General features: G+C 39.9%; 2 protein-coding genes across 6 annotated transcripts in view; one reads left to right on the top strand and one right to left on the bottom strand.

Annotated features, from left to right (window-relative positions):
- syne1b (spectrin repeat containing, nuclear envelope 1b) overlaps positions 1 to 4,277 on the bottom strand; it is a gene marked incomplete at its 5' end in the record, with an annotated part of 74,041 nt that extends 69,764 nt beyond the window's left edge. For all 5 annotated transcript variants that reach the window (XM_080042405.1, XM_080042404.1, XM_080042403.1 and 2 more), the window contains 2 exons: positions 3,032 to 3,093; positions 4,202 to 4,277. In XM_080042405.1, the coding sequence (XP_079898531.1) occupies positions 3,032 to 3,093; positions 4,202 to 4,277 (138 nt within the window). The remainder of the gene's footprint in view (positions 1 to 3,031; positions 3,094 to 4,201) is intronic.
- Positions 4,278 to 15,279: 11,002 nt separating this feature from the next.
- myct1b (myc target 1b) lies at positions 15,280 to 17,491 on the top strand (the record flags this gene model as incomplete). Its single annotated transcript, XM_080041799.1, is given in 3 exon segments — positions 15,280 to 15,339; positions 15,343 to 15,508; positions 16,556 to 17,491. Coding segments are annotated over 3 exon segments (735 nt in total). The 3' UTR covers positions 17,065 to 17,491.
- Positions 17,492 to 17,650: the final 159 nt, after the last annotated feature.

Below are 17,650 nucleotides of genomic sequence, written 5' to 3' on the forward strand. Positions count from 1 at the left end.
TGGCTGCCTATTTGGGGCAAAGCAGTGTGAAAAGGCAAGTGTCTGCCCTGCTATTAATCACATGTACATTTGTGTCATGTTTAGTATTGTAATCTCTATTTAAATCCTATTATTTATTGGTTCAAAAACATGCACTGTTCAATAAACACTGCAGACAAAGGTGAATAAGTACTGTATAACTGCACACAATTACCAGATTTTTCCAATTAAAATGTTAATGTACATGCAAAAATAGCTTCTGTAATTTGGAAATCATTCCCATCCTGGAAAGTGAATTGTTCCAACCTAACAGTGGAACAACTTTGAAAATCACTGGAAAGCTGCTTAGTAATACAAAAGGAAGGAAATGGGCACAAAGACGGAAGGGAAAGTGTTACGACTGGAGGAAGTTCAAACTTAGATAATCACAACACGTTCACCCAAAAAAAGGAGATTCCATTCAGACCAATAGTCATCATTTATCCATACTGTACAAATAAAACTATTGCAAACACTTTGTGCATTGACAAGACAATTAAGTTCCCTAAACGTTCCTATCCCCAGTGTTTATATGACTGTTTGAGAGCTCTTTCATGGTGTGGCTTATGCTACATTATTGGTATGCAGAGTGAGTGAGCTTAAGCACAGTGCATGAATAATGGAGAATAGCCCAACAGAGGGTCTCTGCGTTGGCCCACCACAAAACTGAAATTCTTCTGAAGTTTTAGGGTGTATTCACACTGGGAAAGTCCGCTAGTTCACTTGCTTTGGTCCAGACCAAATAGAGTTTAGATTTTTTTTGTTCGGTGTGGTCCACTTTCATATTGCCCCTTTTGCAAGTGAACCAGCATCAGGAAGCAAAACCACACGTGATCTGAGGTCATTCATTCATTGGACAGACATTCTGGGGTGGAGAGAAGCAGGTAAAACGAAGTAAAAACTGCGAAATATATAACTGATACGATATGGGGTTAAAAATAATAAATAAATAAATAAATAGGCCAACATCTAGCCTATAAATAAAATTTAAAAAAACATCAAATTAGTGTTGTTTCATATGGTTATAATATGTAGGCCTGTGTCAATGTGTGGCTTGTAGCCTATACGATGTGAAACATAATATTTACTGTATTTTTGCTGCTGGACGCGCGGCTCGCGAGGAATAGGCTCAAGCTGACACAGCTGAATTAGCCGTGTGTCAGCTGGGTGTGAGTTTGGCGCGGCTCAGCTCCAAACTGACACAGGGGTAGTATTGACGGTACCGTAACATGGGATGCAAAGTAAAAACACGCACTTCATACAAAGCGCAGCGTGAACCTGTTGTCACTGTGCGGGAGACGCTCCCCTCTCCTTCATCTGATCGCTGAACACATCAGCATGTTTACGCGTCCTGTCTATCAAATGTAATATATTCGCTCGGGGCTCCCGGTCAAACCACAACTAATCTTCCTAACAATGGCGACAACAACACTTTCCTATAATGTGAAGCTGACAGCGATTTATTAAAAAAGAAAAGGCACAGTGCTTCCTGCAATTGGGTCGGATCGAGTCCGGCCAAATTCACACCACAAACGAACTGCAGCAGAGTACGTTTTGAAGCGCATCGAGACCACCTCTTCAACTGGGTCTCGGAGCGTTTGTTTGGTCCGCCCCCGAGTGCGATTGCTGTATTCACACCTGTCTGAAAGATGCGCACCGAAGGCGGAAGTGCATCTGAGTTCGTTTCAACTGAACTAAACACGGCATGTGTGAATACACCCTTAGAGGCCGCTCTTTGAACTAATGTGGGCAGGTCAGACTCAACAAAAGACCCCTCTAAACTAAATCTAGTTGTCAAGTTCCAGAATTAAGCCTGTAGTGTTGTCTGACTAGGTGTACTCTTTGCTGTGTCATACATGATTACAGCCACACACAAAGAGATCACTCAGCACATATTCTGAATTCAGAACAGTACTATCAGAAATGGTCAATATATACAGTATAAATATAAGAACATGTAAATGCTAAAGTTTACCATTATTCAATGAGCATAATCCAATTGTGTTCGTTATTTAAGGGTCACAGTGTTGTGTAGTACAGCATGTAAACATGTTCTATTGTTGTACTTTGCAGTTCACAGGCGTGAGCCTTAGAAGCAGACGACAGCCTGCAGGGAACTGTCCTCACCCTATGCTCTCCATCTGCACACCTCATTTCTCTCCCTGCCAATCCTGTCCACAAATACACACACTCACATGAATAACAAAACACCTACGCCCATACCCACACACTCAAACCCACACACAAGCACCTAATCCACAACTAAAAACATACACCATACACCAGTTTCTGAATAATTCCATTATACCTCCCACATGTCCACATAAGCACACTCCTCTAGAAGTACAAAAGCTCACCCAAGTGTAAATGCCCCTAATTAGCTTATTTAAAACCGAACAGCGCGGTAAAGTTCAACACTTTAAAGATGCCTCCGAGCTCTGCCATGTCTGTCATCCTTTTAGCAAAGCAACAAGCAGCACAACCTTTTCAATGGTTCTCCTCTCAGGAAAACATAACAGAGGACAATCACAGATATATTGTAAACAAGGCGTGTTCTTTCCCCCATCATTAGATCCAGCAAACTGTCATTGTAAACAAACCATGTTCCATTAAGCAGATTGGATTTAAACTTCTTAAGAAACTTGGTAATTGGTGTCATTATTTACAGTTAACTGGATAAATTGAATCATCTAGTGCTGTGTTATTAGGGGTGCCATTATTGTTGCATGGCAAAGCTTGGGTTGCAGTCAGTTCCCTCAACAGTAAACTGAAATACCACTGACCAAAGAGAAGCTACATAATCATGACTGGCAACAAAACATTAGTGTCTCAGATGAAAAAGGTCAACGTAGCACAGCTTAGGACTTACTCGTGATGTGATTGCTTTGACAATTCAGTTCACATGAGCCTGATGAGCTTGTAAAAAATCCTACAATCTCCAACTCTTTGTTAAGTGATTTATTATAGCCATATAATGGGTATGCAGAGAGCATGGATGGAAATCCCCTCTTACCTTTGCTAAATGAGAATTGATCCATTTTGTGAAGGTCCTCTTCTGCACTGCTTCTTGCTCATCTGAAAGTTAAAAAAACAAAGGGCATGTCAACATATGATTTACGCTACATGCTCAGTTGACGGCAGACTTTGAGCCTATGACCAAAGCGCTAGAAGAGCTGATGATATTTTTAGATGACACAGCCAAATGGGGAGAATACACGCAAGAGATAAGAGATCCTAGATATGGATATTGTTGGGTATATAGCTACCACAGAAACATAAATCGCATTAAATATAAATCCCTAGCTTTAGTCATTTATAGCCTTTGTAGAACTCCTTCAGAATCTACTACAGCATTTTAAACTGCTTCTGAGATGTCGAGTAGCATCACAGCCGCCCTGCACCAAGCTTGTTACCAAGTACAACTTCTTCAATGGTTAGCTGTACCATTGAAGAAGGTATAAGAATAACACACGTTTGACATTGCTGGTAAAATAGGTGCTCCAGTGAAGTGCTCTCAAAAAGAGGTCAAAATAGGAGATTAGAGATTGAGTGGAAGGGAAATTCCGGCCAATAGATCTAGCAAACCACCACTGCGTTCAGTAATAACATGCGTGATGTTTAGCCCCTCCCCAGTCTCTTTTGTGGTCTATTAATCAGCCACAATGCCTCATGCATTATGCAGCAGGAATAACAAAACAACTGATTTCTTTGCCATAGTGGTGCTGCTGTTGCGACAAGGAGTGATTTCTAACACCCTGTCACGCATGCCGGTAGGCTAGCCCTGCACACCGCACAGAGTGGCCATTTTTAAACATCCACCCTTGGAGATATATATACAGTGGTCACGTGTTTAAGGAAGCTATGAGAACACTGTATACAGGGAGCAATGACATGATGTTAACCTACGGGCAAATGCTTCATCATTGCTGCACGGGGGATGCCCACTCAAGCATGGCACGCACATACAGATGTACACACACACACACACACACACACACACACACAAACACACATAGATGCAGTAAACATACAGCTGTGTTTGGGCAGAATTCTACTCTAACTAGTTCATGTAGCAGCGATTCACCTTCAAACTATTAGCATATGTTATTTTTTCCTTTATATCCCAGATTAGCTACGTATGTGCACTCAGATGAGAGAAGGCTGCTGCTGTTGCCCTACTTACCACGTAGATACTGAAAAAATCCAGTCACCAGGTTTAAAGAAGTCTTCCTGACAGATATATCCTTATAGTGAGCCATTCTACAACAACCCACTCTCAGGCTGATTCCCTTTGCCTCTCATGAGTTCCAGGGTGCGTATACGTATGTGTGAAAATAATATCCACAGTGGAATAATAACACACAGCTGTCCTTTTCCCCTATTCTTTCCAGCAGGAAGCAAAAAAAAGATCTGGCTGCCTGGTTACCCCTGGTGAAAGCAACAGAGCTGCTGGAGGCTGTGATGAAAACGTCCCCTCCTCCCTGACACTTGCACACTCACACACAGACACACACACACGCGTGCACACACACAGGCGGCGGCAGAGGAATAACCTCTAGCAGAAAGGGTCATTTACAATCCCATCCTTCCATCTTCCTGTGTGTTTCCCATCCAGAGGAGCCATGCCTATGTGGATGTGCACAGCCCCCGCTGCACTGCCTCTCTGTAGCATCACAGTCTGAGGCTAGAGAGAGATCAGCTCCAAGCTTGGCTCCACCAATCAGCATTCGGTAGGCAGTGATGTCACAGATTTGGCTGCATTATCCTGATTTATATGTGTGGATCTGTGTGTGGGGGGCTGTGTTTGCCTATAAGATCTGTCTAATCTTCTATGAGACTGACACATTTAAAAACATTATAATGTCTAAGACAATGATGTAACAAACTTAACATTTCCCTTTCAAATGTGTGTTTATTTTTGCTATATAACTGAATTCCCTATAGGTCTTATCGATTAAATAGACCAGAGCAAAAATTAAAAGACTGCTTAACAAAAGCTCACCATGGTGCCACCAATCTTAATTATTAATGCTGAGGCCGGTGAATGACATGTACCACCTGCTCTCTCTCTCTCTCTCTCTCTCTCTCTCTCTCTCTCTCTCTCTCTCTCTCTCTCTCTCTCTCTCTCTCTCTCTCTCTCTCTCTCTTTCACTCTCTATGCTATTGTGACGCCAGTGGAGACACACCCATCCTGGGATTCCCATTGCACACACAGTAGCATGTAATAGCTCTAAAACATATCCAGGTTTGTCCTGTATGTAGGAAAACCACTTTAGCTATGACTAGTCTGTTTTTCCTTTCACTCTTCTGAATATAACTAACAACAGTGACTAAGTGTGGAACTTGATAGCTTATCATCTCCTGCAGAAAAGTCCCTTTATTCTGTCAAGACCACCGGCATACTAAAAGCTTTTCTGATATACTAAAAATAGGCCTGAGCTTGTGTTTCTATTATTACTGCTCTATAGACTGCTGGTGTGGAACTGGCCCAGAAAAGCTATTTGGGTGAAAATAGATTTTTTTTTCTTTTATGTCAAAAAAGCAAAGGTTAGAAGCAGCACCATTAAATGCTGTTGACAGCTGCATGCAATCAGCTTTAAGAGATATTATTTATAGTTTTCACATTCATAAAAAAAAAGGTAAAGGAACCCAAACTTTGTCAATGAGGGCAGATTAAAAATAAGAACCTTAACCTTGTAATTAATCATCACAACCATTTTCATATTTTTAGAGTATTTATTTAAACCCTTCAAGGCCCAAACTCCCAGAGACAACATATAATTATGGTTTTAGTAGTATACTCCTCACTGAATTGTACCTGGATTATTTTACGCCATATCTTTTTGAAAATGACTAAAAAGAAAAGAGTCTTATCTATTGTGGAATATATAACTTGTTCATATTCATGGTAATTTTATAGTATCATAGTAACAGTCTCGCAAAGTCTTTAAATGGCGCTGGTTATTCAACTTATAACCTTATAACTAAAGCTTTTACGTTATCTACTCTAAATGCCCAATTCCGTATTAGTCCAACCCAGGAAACGTACTCTTCTCCAAAGGAAGTCATGTGTTTTTGTTTCCACCAGAGGCAACTAGGGCAAGATACACATGGAAAATGTTCATTACTGGTGCTGATTCCCGCATTTAGGTTCTGATACCGAAACAATAGGTTTTGGTGACCTTAGATAAGATATGAAACTATTTTTCTATGTAGCTAGTTTTTTTTCACTCAACAAAATAAGCCAAAGTCCTGAAATGCACATTCAGCTGACCTCTGCAATTTAAGTAACATTTAGAGCTTGAAAGTTCATTCTTGATAATGGAAAATAGCAGTATGACAAAGCAATTCCTAAAACAAGGTCCAACTTGTTTGCTTCATAGACTGAGCCACCCTATCCAGGAGCAAGTCCACAAGAAGTGGTTGAAAGCTGTTGGAAACAAGTAAGGTTGACCGGGAGAAGGTTTGATAAAACAGTCACCCATCTGATCAAAAAATAAGTAAATAAGAAACCAATCTGAAAAATAATTACATTATAATGGAGAGTTTCTGATACTCTGTGCTATAGACACACAGGTGTTGAGGTTCAACCTCCAGCCTTCCTGTTGTAGTTTTTATGTTATTCCAGCTGCCATACAAATCCATCTACTGTAGCTATTAAGGAGCTGTCCAGAGTCCTGAACACAGTCTGTGTAATAAGGTGTATGTATGTAGGTCAGGTCTAGATAAACAAACTCTGTCAAGCATGACATGCTTATGAAACAGCTCCCCACCATTGACTAATTATGTCATCTTCAACTGATTTAATTAAGCCTAGCATAGTACTAGTAGCTAAGGGGCAATTAAAAGTGGACAACAACGCAGAGTATCCAGCCACTAAAGCTTCTGCAATTCACGTGAGTGGAAGTACTTAATGTGATCTTAGGACAGATGATACCTTTGGCAATACTTTGCTGTAGGTGCTTGGCTTCATTGGCTTGTGATGGTCACCTGGGAACACTGTAAAAGGCCTCTCACTACTTTGTAGTCCATTTAGTTGAGAGCAGGAGCCCTACTTTAGCTCCGCCAGGCAAACAACAATCTGGCAGGACAAGGAATGATTTGCTGGCTGTCCATTCTGAGATGCTGTACCGTGAGGATTTATAACTTACTCAATAATGGTTTCCGGGTCAACAAAACAACATGAGTTTACTGTAATCTAATATTCAAAAACATTGATAACAAAAGCAGAGTCCCCAAAATATAAGATATATTTATTTTCAAACCAATCTCATCTGCAATAATAAGTATCAAAAACAATCTGAGGCTGCTGGGCTTAGCATAGAGTGTGATTGTGAATGAGGCCCTCTGTTCATGAGATCATATCAATGTAGTGATGGCAGTGCCTGGCAGCTGTTACTGACAATGTAGAGTAGAAGCATCTCTTACAGCTGACAACATGCATGCTTGTCTTTCCTTTTTTTACTTTTACTCCAACTGTAACTAGGCGATACTCCACAGTCCACACCCACGGTGAACACAGATTTCTAAGAATGGGTTTACTCTACCATCGATTAGCTGTGATATTTTACAGCAATAATGCAATGTTGTGCTAATAGCAGCTTGTCAAAAAGAGGAAGGTATTTCATCAAAAAGGGTGATTTTCAGAGCTGACATTTTTTTTGATTAAAGCCACTACGAGTAAGATGGCACGTTTGCGTCTCCTTTGGACAAAAGCGGTAGTATTTTTACAACGCCCGCTGTCGCAAAGCTGTTTTCTAGCGCGTGCCAGGCGCGCGAGTGTGAACTGAGAAGGGCGCAATATAGTGCATGTCCGTGTGTTGAAAGTGTGAGGACTCTTTTCGGCTCCGTGAGAGTGGTTTTGACACTGCATCAACTAATGCCAGTCACTGCCACACACACCTGATTGCAATGAGTTGATGCAGCAGTGTCACCTAACTACTCTCTCTCACGGAGCTGAAAGACGTGTCCTCACCATAGATAGTAAGGTCCTCACAGAAAGCGAATGAACGAGAGATGGCAGTTAGTATGGATCACTATGAGGTAATGTGTTTGTGTTGTTGATGTAAATAATGACTATTTCAGATAATGGTTATCTGATGATGGTGAAGCAAAGCAAACTTTGTACCAACCGCTCATTCATTTAGGAGTAAACACTGCAGTCTAGTTTCGCTCTCGTGAAATTGTATACACGTTGCTTGGCAACGCCCTCGTCCAGCCCGTAGCCTATATCACTCTCCCTTTTAGCTTTTCTTAATTTTTCATTTTTTTCTTTGATGGTTCAGCCCCGTTATCAGTCATTATGACGACAAATAACTGTCTCAAACAAGGCTCCCGCTCCCCTTCCCTCACCTGGAGGGATAGGCTTCTCAAATCACGTTGCTGCGCCACACTGAAATCTGCGACCAATATGGATATGTGACCATAGAGCCTGCACGAACGAACCGAAAATCGGACTGGGTGTGCGACCAGACCAAAAGCAGTAATAAAAACTTTTTAAAAACGTCTTTCTTTGCACTGATGGTCTCGTTTGCGGTTAAAGGTAATTTATAATTATCAGAGGAAACATGAGGCTGTTTAAAAGATATTTAAATGTTACTCGTAGCCGCTTTAATGGAAAGAACATTAATGTAACTTTTGTGATGATTGATTAATGGTTTCAGTAATTTTTTTCAAGCTACATTTTTTCAAAACATTTACATTGAGTTTCCTCGATTTTTTAGGATTTCCTGTGTCTCAGTTTTTATATCATTTTAAATTGATCTTTGGACTGATGACTCATGTAAGGAAGCAAATAGGCTAAAAACATCCAACCGTTTGCATTTATTTAATTTATTGGAAATCATAGAACAAAAATAGGCGTATATCTGATTAGACGTCACCACAAACCCATCACCCGCTGCATTTCTTCATATCCTGTTTGACACACGGTCTCTAAACTAGAGTGAAACCCACAAGAAACCCACAGGAGCCCAGGCATAATGACAGCAACACGCTTGTCATGCACACTCCTCCTAGCAACCATCAGACATCGATTTTACACTGGGGGCATTTGAGGCTGCAAGTTGTAGCTACACTATGGTCTTATGGCACTGAAATAAAACAGATAAAAACACTACTGTAGCAAGGTGCCTGCAACAAGTTGAAACAAGTATTTTCCCTAAGATTAGTTTTTCACAAGTTAAGGGGGTTTCTTCACAAATTCATAAAAAATACACAATGCTGCAGGCGACTACAAACAACACTGCAAGGATAATCAGTTTTTACAAGAATAGTGTTTTTCTGGTGTCAATAATTCATCCACCCAGATGGACTGTTGCTCCAGTCTGCAGTAACCCTTTCTGCAGGATGCCTTTTACGACAGGAAGTTGTGTTTGATTACCAGCGAAAAAAACTAGCTCCGACTACCTTGCTGCCTGCCATCTAGAGCACCTAAAACCATTGGCACAGTCATTTCTTCCAGATGTGACAGATTCCACTTCCTGATAAGAACCACACAACAGGGATTTTTGCATTGCAAATGATGCCATTTGTGCACTGTTGAGCAGTTTTTCAACCAGACAGTATTGAAGGTGCCTGAATTTTATGATTTTGGGAGATATGTCAGAAAGAAACATGGAGCTATTATGACAATTTTTTGTTAACTGTTTGTGTTTATCAGTTACACTACAGCATTTACAAGATATCTACCTATGGAGCCCTAACATGCTTTAATGCACTTGGAGCAAGTTATAAAGTATTTCATGTCAAAGGAATGTCTGAGCAACCGATGAATTATATCTCTAAAATTGCAGGTGTTTTTTGTCATGCCATATTTCACCAACATTGTGCTTTAAATACACATTGATAAAAAATGAATGGCAATAGCTTTGCAGAACACAGGAAACCAAGTGTCTGTAAAGCCGGAACTGGGCATCATTGGCGCAACCACAGACATAGGTTTCATCACAGTCACTATGGTAACAAGCCATAATGTGTTAAGTTTCCGAGTAAACTGTATATCCAAAAATACATCTTAACTGAGTCAAAGCGGATGCCAGGATCAACCAGACTTGTGTAGTGATGTTAGCTGCCTAATGCCCTTGTAACAAAAGGGGGGCACCAACAAAAAGAGACTCCTGCTATCGATCCATTCTCTTACCAAGGGCAGAAATGGTGTCAGGTTTTAGTCTGGTTCAGTGCATTCATGTAGCCACAGTTGTTGTGACTTACTGTAATATCCCATATCAAGACTCTGACCAGATTAAATGCTCATATGATCCTTGGCCTACCTGACCAAAACTTTAACTGTAACATTAAGATTTGTTTTACTGAGGACAAGATGACTTGAAAATGCATGCCTCTTTGCAACAGCTTTGGATTAATAATAATTAAAATATGGGAAGACTAACTGATGCAAAACAATAAGATAAGATTAGATGAGATACTTTATTTTCATTGTACTGATAAAACAATACAACAAAACTTAATTCACCAAAATTCCATGTAGCGGCAAAAGAGATCTGACCTAGTAAGGAGCTTCACAATATTCACGGAATAAAGGTTCCTCTAAATAACTTCTTAATTACAACATCCAGGGCACCAAACAAACTGTATTTTTACAAGTTTGGTCACAAGGTATCACAAGAATGTATAATCATATTCATATCATTCCAAATAAGATTATGTGCCATCTTGGAAAAAAATTAACTGGTGACAAAATTACCCACTTACCCAAACGTGTGATTCTATTATGCTTTCAAAAGCTACAAGTGTGCATGAACATACTTCACATTGCAATGTTCTAACTCTTTCAGCCTTCACCAGCAACACAATGCAGAGAGATATGAAAAATGAGGGGCACAGGGAACTGATAGACCATTAACTGTAAGGATATCCCATTTTAATAATCCTAGTAAGCAATCAGGTAAAGTATAAAACTGTACGCCTAAATCCTTTTTTTTGTGTAGTTATGCATAGGTATGCATGTGTTTCGGATGGTACACATGTGTGTGTGAGCATCCTGCCTTGTAAAAGCTGGCAAACTTCAGATGGGCACGCAGCCCAGGCATTGAATCAGCACAATATTACAGTGCAGCAGCGCCAGAGGAGACAATGCTGTTTAGTCCGTTTTAAACCAGCTGAGCAAAAGAGTGACACTTACCTTGCAGTTTTTGCATCACATTGGCGATGTCCGAAGATCGACCATACTGCCTTGGAGACGCCATGTCGTCTCGCCGCAGCTGTGTGACGAGGTGGGTCACTGATGCTGAGAGACTATAGAATCCTTCACAACTGTCCTGAGTGGGACATCCCCTCTACCCCTCCTTCCCTCCCTCTCTCTCACTGTCTAATTTCACTGCAGGACCAGGTCCAATTGAATCTCAGGTTTCATGCAGGGACAAGCAGGTTTACTGCATAGAAGCACTTCTCCCATTCGTCGCCTGCAAGGGAGAGAAGTATGTTAGCTGGGTTTCAAATGAGGCCACACCTATTGTCAAGATATTTTTTTTTACTAGGCTATTTTGCTCACCATTTTAATAAGTAAACCTCTTCTGCTTTAATTGAGTTTTAAATGCATGAATAAAAGTGAACTGCTTTACATACTAGGACACCAAACAATAGCCAGTCTAATTTATACAGTAGTTTTGTCACTAAATATCACAAGAAAGATCTACTTGCTAAGTAATATGTATGGTGACAAAAGAGGATGTGTGGACATCCTTTAAGGCTTTTTTCACAGAAAATAAATTTTGACATGTTACAGTAAAAAGCACAGGTACAAATAATACAATTAATTAACAATCGAGCTTCTTCAGGTTCAAGGTCCTGGTGTTGTGCATGCATTGTTAATGTCATTAGTTACACCTGCGCTTTTATTCCCAAGGAAGAATGGTGTATTGTGAATCAAATTATCGTCTGTTACCTTATCCTATCAAAGGCTACGAGTGTTAAAGAACAGGCAATCACATTATCAAATTCTACACATTAGCACATTTCTGTTTGTTATCATTCAATTAATTGTAATTCATTGCTTCCATGAAAATGAAAGTACTTTTCCAGACTCAGAATCAACTTTATTGGCCAATTGTGCTGACACATATAAGGCATTTGCCTGTATTTGGTTATTATCTCTCTCTAAAAAAAAAGCCAAGAACATTACGTTACAGGATGACATAAATATAAATAGACATCTAGGTCTACTACTGCTGCACATAGATAACAAAGATAAGCTTACATTAAAACACAATGCTATCAATTAGCCTACTGGCCAACAAACCATAGGCTACATTATATTCAAATACAATGGTTTGTGAATAGTGTAACTTGTGTAATAGCCTAGGCCTAATGTTTTTAATATGAAACTGTATCTCTTTTTGACTCGTTCTGCAACTTTTACAGCTATTAGCCCTTGAAGGACCATCAAAAAGGAAGTTAAATTGTCGCGTGAGAAAGTGTGTAAACCTGTCCAAGGAAGTGTTCGAGTTAACACAAATATTTGCCCTAACATGTTAGCCTACGACTGTTATTAGAGTATAGGTTTTATTAAAGTTATTTAGAGGTTAAGTAGGCTACAATATATGAAATAAAATGCTGATACCTGTATAGCTATTTGAATGGAGGGGAGGCAGGGTGTGTACGCGCCGAACAGTTTTAACACGAGAGGAAGTTGATAAAAACTCCACAAACTCAAATAAGTAGCAGCTCGAAACAATAGGCCTGAAATAATAAACAGGAGCCTAGTAACACAACAAGCATGCACATCATCACACTATCATTAAAATCAAAAGTTGCACCATTTGACCATAGCATTTGAAATTTCATCTCACCGCTTTCGGGGCTGCAGCAGAGCATGATAACATGACAGAGGAAGTGTCTTTGTGTTGCCTGGTTGCCAATGGTTACGGCGAAAATGAAACATGGTGGCTATTGGTGAAGTGGAGATTCACCGCAAAAATAAGAGCGGCACGCGAACAGCACAGACTACAGTAGTAGCCTAGTAGGCAAGAGCTCGGGTTCGGAAATGTGTTTCTGTCCTCCTAATTTTAAGGGACAAAATGGTTCATTCTTTTGGTTGACCAGAGAGGAATTCCGGGCCCCCTCCCCCTCTCTCTCCCTCTGTTTCAAAGTAGCCTAGACCTAGATGGTTGGATGTAACTTTTATTTTGGTAAAAGAAACATTGAAAAATAATCAGTTACACTTACATTAGACTTGAGTTAAAGTATAACAATATGAGCAACACAAATCATGCTTAAAGTCGGTTACAAAATTAATAGATAGATAGATAGATAGATAGATAGATTGATGGATGGATGGATGGATGGATGGATGGATGGATGGATGGATGGATGGATGGATGGATGGATGGATGGATAGATAGATAGATAGATAGATAGATAGATAGATAGATAGATAGATAGATAGATAGATAGATAGATAGATAGATAGATAGATAGATAGATAGATAGATAGAATAAGATACTCTCTATTATTGATTAATAAATCATTTAGCCTACTATTGCTTTATTGATCAGGTATTTGCCAAGAACAAGTTTGATGTTTTCAGACTATGGAAAATCCTCCTCCAGCACAACACTTGCTTTGTCTTTTTAGCTCGCTCTTTAATTAATCAGGAAGACTCCTCCAATGGAAAGGGGGGAAAATGGGCTGCAGACCATCTGGACCACAATCCAGTTAAGTCATTAATGAAGAGTCACATGATCACCCTCTGGTAAGTCAGCAAGTCTGCAGTTATTACTTTCTAGCATTTTCAAACCCCGTATTACATTTTATCAACACAAAATGAAAGGTTTTGAGGTTATTCTTAAGATTTCAAAATTCTGAAAATAAAGATCCTGAAAAAAAGTCAGTAGCCTAAAATTGCGCAAGTTCTTAAAGTTATTGTAAATGGTATGTTTCTGCCCTCCAACTTGGAGAACACTGACTGGACAAATAAAATATTGGCAACATTACATTTGTAATCTTTGAGAGAAAGCTTGAATTCAGTGTGAGGAGCTGACCTATAATTTGGCAGGTGACTCCCTTTTATCTTTTCTTGTCTAAAAGCCAAGGTATAGGCCTCTACATACCAGCTGGTGGCTCTCTATTAATATGTAATTTAAAAAAAACATGATGAAGTATACGAAAAGACACAGTGCTGCATACATTTAAGTTTGTATATAAATTTTTGAGATTTACTGGAAACTACTTGCTAATTTCCATGAAAATGTTGACTTCAAAACTCCATGTCTTACAATAAAGTGATAAAACAGTAAACAGTTACTTGCTCCTTCACACTTAGAACGTTGATTAGAAAACTGCACACCAATGCAAGACTGCAGCTAGATTATTATATATTTTGCATGATGTCTAGTACTGTATAATGCAGACCATGAAGGTGAGGTGCTCAGAGCAGCAGACTCACTGAAAGAATCTTCATTGCATGTACTTCAGCGCCATCTGTTGGACATTTTTGAGATTTGAATGTCAACCAAATTACTAGAGAATTTTCAGAATATAAAACCTTCACTATGGCCTCTTCTTTCATAGCATTGTTCAAAGATGGTTTAGGAAATATAATCATATAACAGTGCATATACAATATTATATTAATTCAAGTCATTTTCACTCATAGAGCTCGATATCACACAAAAAAATCCCTAAAGGGCTTTTACAGTGTGTGCGGACTACAATTCCCTCTGCCCTTAGACCCTTGATTCGGATTCGGAAAAACTTCTGCAAACAAGCATATACCATGGGGAAAATGGGTGTAATCTCAGAAAGAGCAAAAGATTAGGGGTCCCTCTCCCAGGAGGGTGAACAACAATGACCACTGCTTCGATGCAGTCTTATGAAAAGTATTAATCTGTTGATGTATAGAGGGGTAATGATTGTACATGTGTATTTCATCAGCTGGGTTGTGGTAATGTCAGCCTGTTAACTCTGAGGACAGAAGTGAAGTGGGAACAGCGCAACAATTGAAGGAAATCCCCATTGAGACTGAGAGCTTGATAGCCTGCAGACTCTGTACGTGCATGGTTAGATTTGCATGGTTTAGCCTTTCCAGAACTTTGTCAAAAAAACATTGACAATACTTTTTACGACTAAACCTTGGAGATCCATGTTTAGCAGGAAAAAAAGATTTGTAGTTGCAACACACATTACAAAAAACGGGCTTCTTTCAGGCCAATGATGCCATTGTTGAAAAGTATTGATCCTAAGGAAATGATGCAAAAGGAAACAGCCCTGTTTCCCAGTGCTATGTCCCACACAGATAAGCAATGCACTTGCTAATTTTAAAGCCAGAGAGGGAAGGAAGCATGACAGCAAAGTTTCCGCAATAGCAAACACTGTATAGGGGGGGAAGCAAAAAGCCTGTCTTGGAAAAAAGCTTAGTGTTTGTCCGTCTGTGTGGGAGTCAGCGTTGGAAACTAACACCAGCTTATGGTGGAATTATGGCACATAATGAAACGCATCCCCTTTTGGAGATACTAAAATCATTTAATCATGGTGAGTGTATCCGTGTTTGTTTTGTTTGAAAGATCTAGGGACTGTTTTCCAAAGCTACTTCGTAAGAGTAGAATGTTTGTACTGTAAAATGCAGATGTGATAGCTCTCCAAATAATACGACTTGATATGTTCTCACACAAGAATTTGTTTCCTCTTCAAAACTGGCTTTGTATTGAAGGACTACCGAAACAGATTATTTTCAGACAGACGGTTTCATTGAAATGACAAGCTCTTAATTAAGCACTCAGTAAGTTTAGGAACAAAATATCTTTAATAAGATTTGAGAATATTTCATCCAGAAAATGCAGGTCGTCTATTATTGTCTGCACCACATATGTCCAACAGATTTCCAGGAAACAACTCTCGATCAAAGCTTAAAACCTTCCTGTTTGCCACTTCCTTTAATTAAATCAAATGCGGGGTTATTTATATTTATCTGTCTTTGCACTGTAACATGTTCCACCTATCTAACTGTTTTCTTCTAAAATCCTATTAGTTTAGTTTTTCTTATCTCAGTGCCTGTCTTAAATAATAATAAAAATAAGTCTCAAATAAAGCCCTATGACTTGCCTTGCTGTTGAAAATGTGAACATAAATTTCCAAACTTTTTAAACTTTTGCAGTCAACATGTATTTACAGCACTGTGCAACAGCATTTAAGGAAGAACGTGATAATCGAATGATGAATAGTTATTTTTCTTTCATGCGTCAGTTTGTGCTTCAGCACAATGATACTACATATACATAAACCCACACACAGACGCAGGTATGATCTCTTTATATAACGCTGTGCCCAGTATAGCATTGTCCTGCAATACAAAAATCAATAGTACTGTATGAGCTGTTCTTTATTCAATTGATGCCACTGCTCCTCGTCTATGCTAATATGATTTTACTTCTAACTTTAAATGCAGCCATCTGGGGAAATAATCCTGGCCATTTTTTAGAACAGCACAATCCATCCTGTCTCAGATCCTACTTACCATTAGATTTGAAGGCCCATTATCTCCCTATTTCTGAAACTCTTAATTGATTTTGTCCTCTCTAGGCGACATGATTCTAGCCTTCTGTTTATCTGTGCTGGTGGGCCTGCTGCTGGGTGCTCTGGTCTACGTTCTGTTGACCTGGGCGTCCAGGCGCCAGGCCACCGCCAGGATCACCAGGCGCTCCAAGAAGAGATCTGGCACTTCACAAACACGCAACCCTTCAGGGGGCCAGCTGGGCCTTTACAGGAGCACCTTCCTCAGTGTCTACAGACAGCCCTCTCTGGAGCCGGTGGGCCCTCTGGGGTGTAAGCCCGGCGAGGAGAACTCCACCTTCCGCCCACTGGGCAAGAGAAGCAGGGCTGCCCTGGACATGGGAGAGGACACCCAAGTCTCCATGCCCGAGGATGACACAGCAGCTTCCAACTCATCGGATCAGGCGTCCCTCGTGCCAAACAAGAGGCATTCCTTCTGGTTGGGCGGCAACACCGGACTTAAAGGATTCCTACCCTCACAGACTCCCCCTCCTGCATATGACAGTGTCATCCATGCCTTTGAAGAGACTTGCACTTGAATCCGTCTTCAAAAACACAAAAAACAAGAACTGAAAAGGGGGAGAACATTCCGGGATTACACAAGGCTTTCTGACTATCTTAATGTCAAGAAATCCATCCTTTTCAGTCTAAAGCAGTGTGCCTTTCACCGATTCAGATGCTGTCACAGCCAAAAACACAGTTCCCCAGAGACCAAAGTGATTTCTTTAAATGTCTTCTTTCATCCAAAAGTCAAGAAAATATTCAACTTGTATAAAGTAGAGACAAGGAAACAATCCTAACACTGGAATGACTCAAGCAATTAATCGACTAATTATTGCCTTTCTAATATATATTGCGGAGCATCTTTATGACCCGTGGAAGTGGTCCACTGGTGGTTAAGAGAGTCTGAGGTCAGATTTACTTTGATCACATGAAGTTGAGGGAAACACTGTGTACTAGATTCTAGTAATATTATCTAAATCACAATCAATATTTTATGTGGATTTTATTCCGTTGCTTGTGCTTTTGTGTAACAATAAAAAACAATTGAAAGAAAATTCAAAAGTGGTACATCTAGTCACAGGCTTAGCTACACATATTTTAAATTGGGGGAAGTTGTGGTGA

This window comes from Ammodytes marinus (genome assembly GCF_949987685.1).
Source record: "Ammodytes marinus genome assembly, chromosome: 15".
NCBI classification, from domain to species: domain Eukaryota; kingdom Metazoa; phylum Chordata; class Actinopteri; order Uranoscopiformes; family Ammodytidae; genus Ammodytes; species Ammodytes marinus.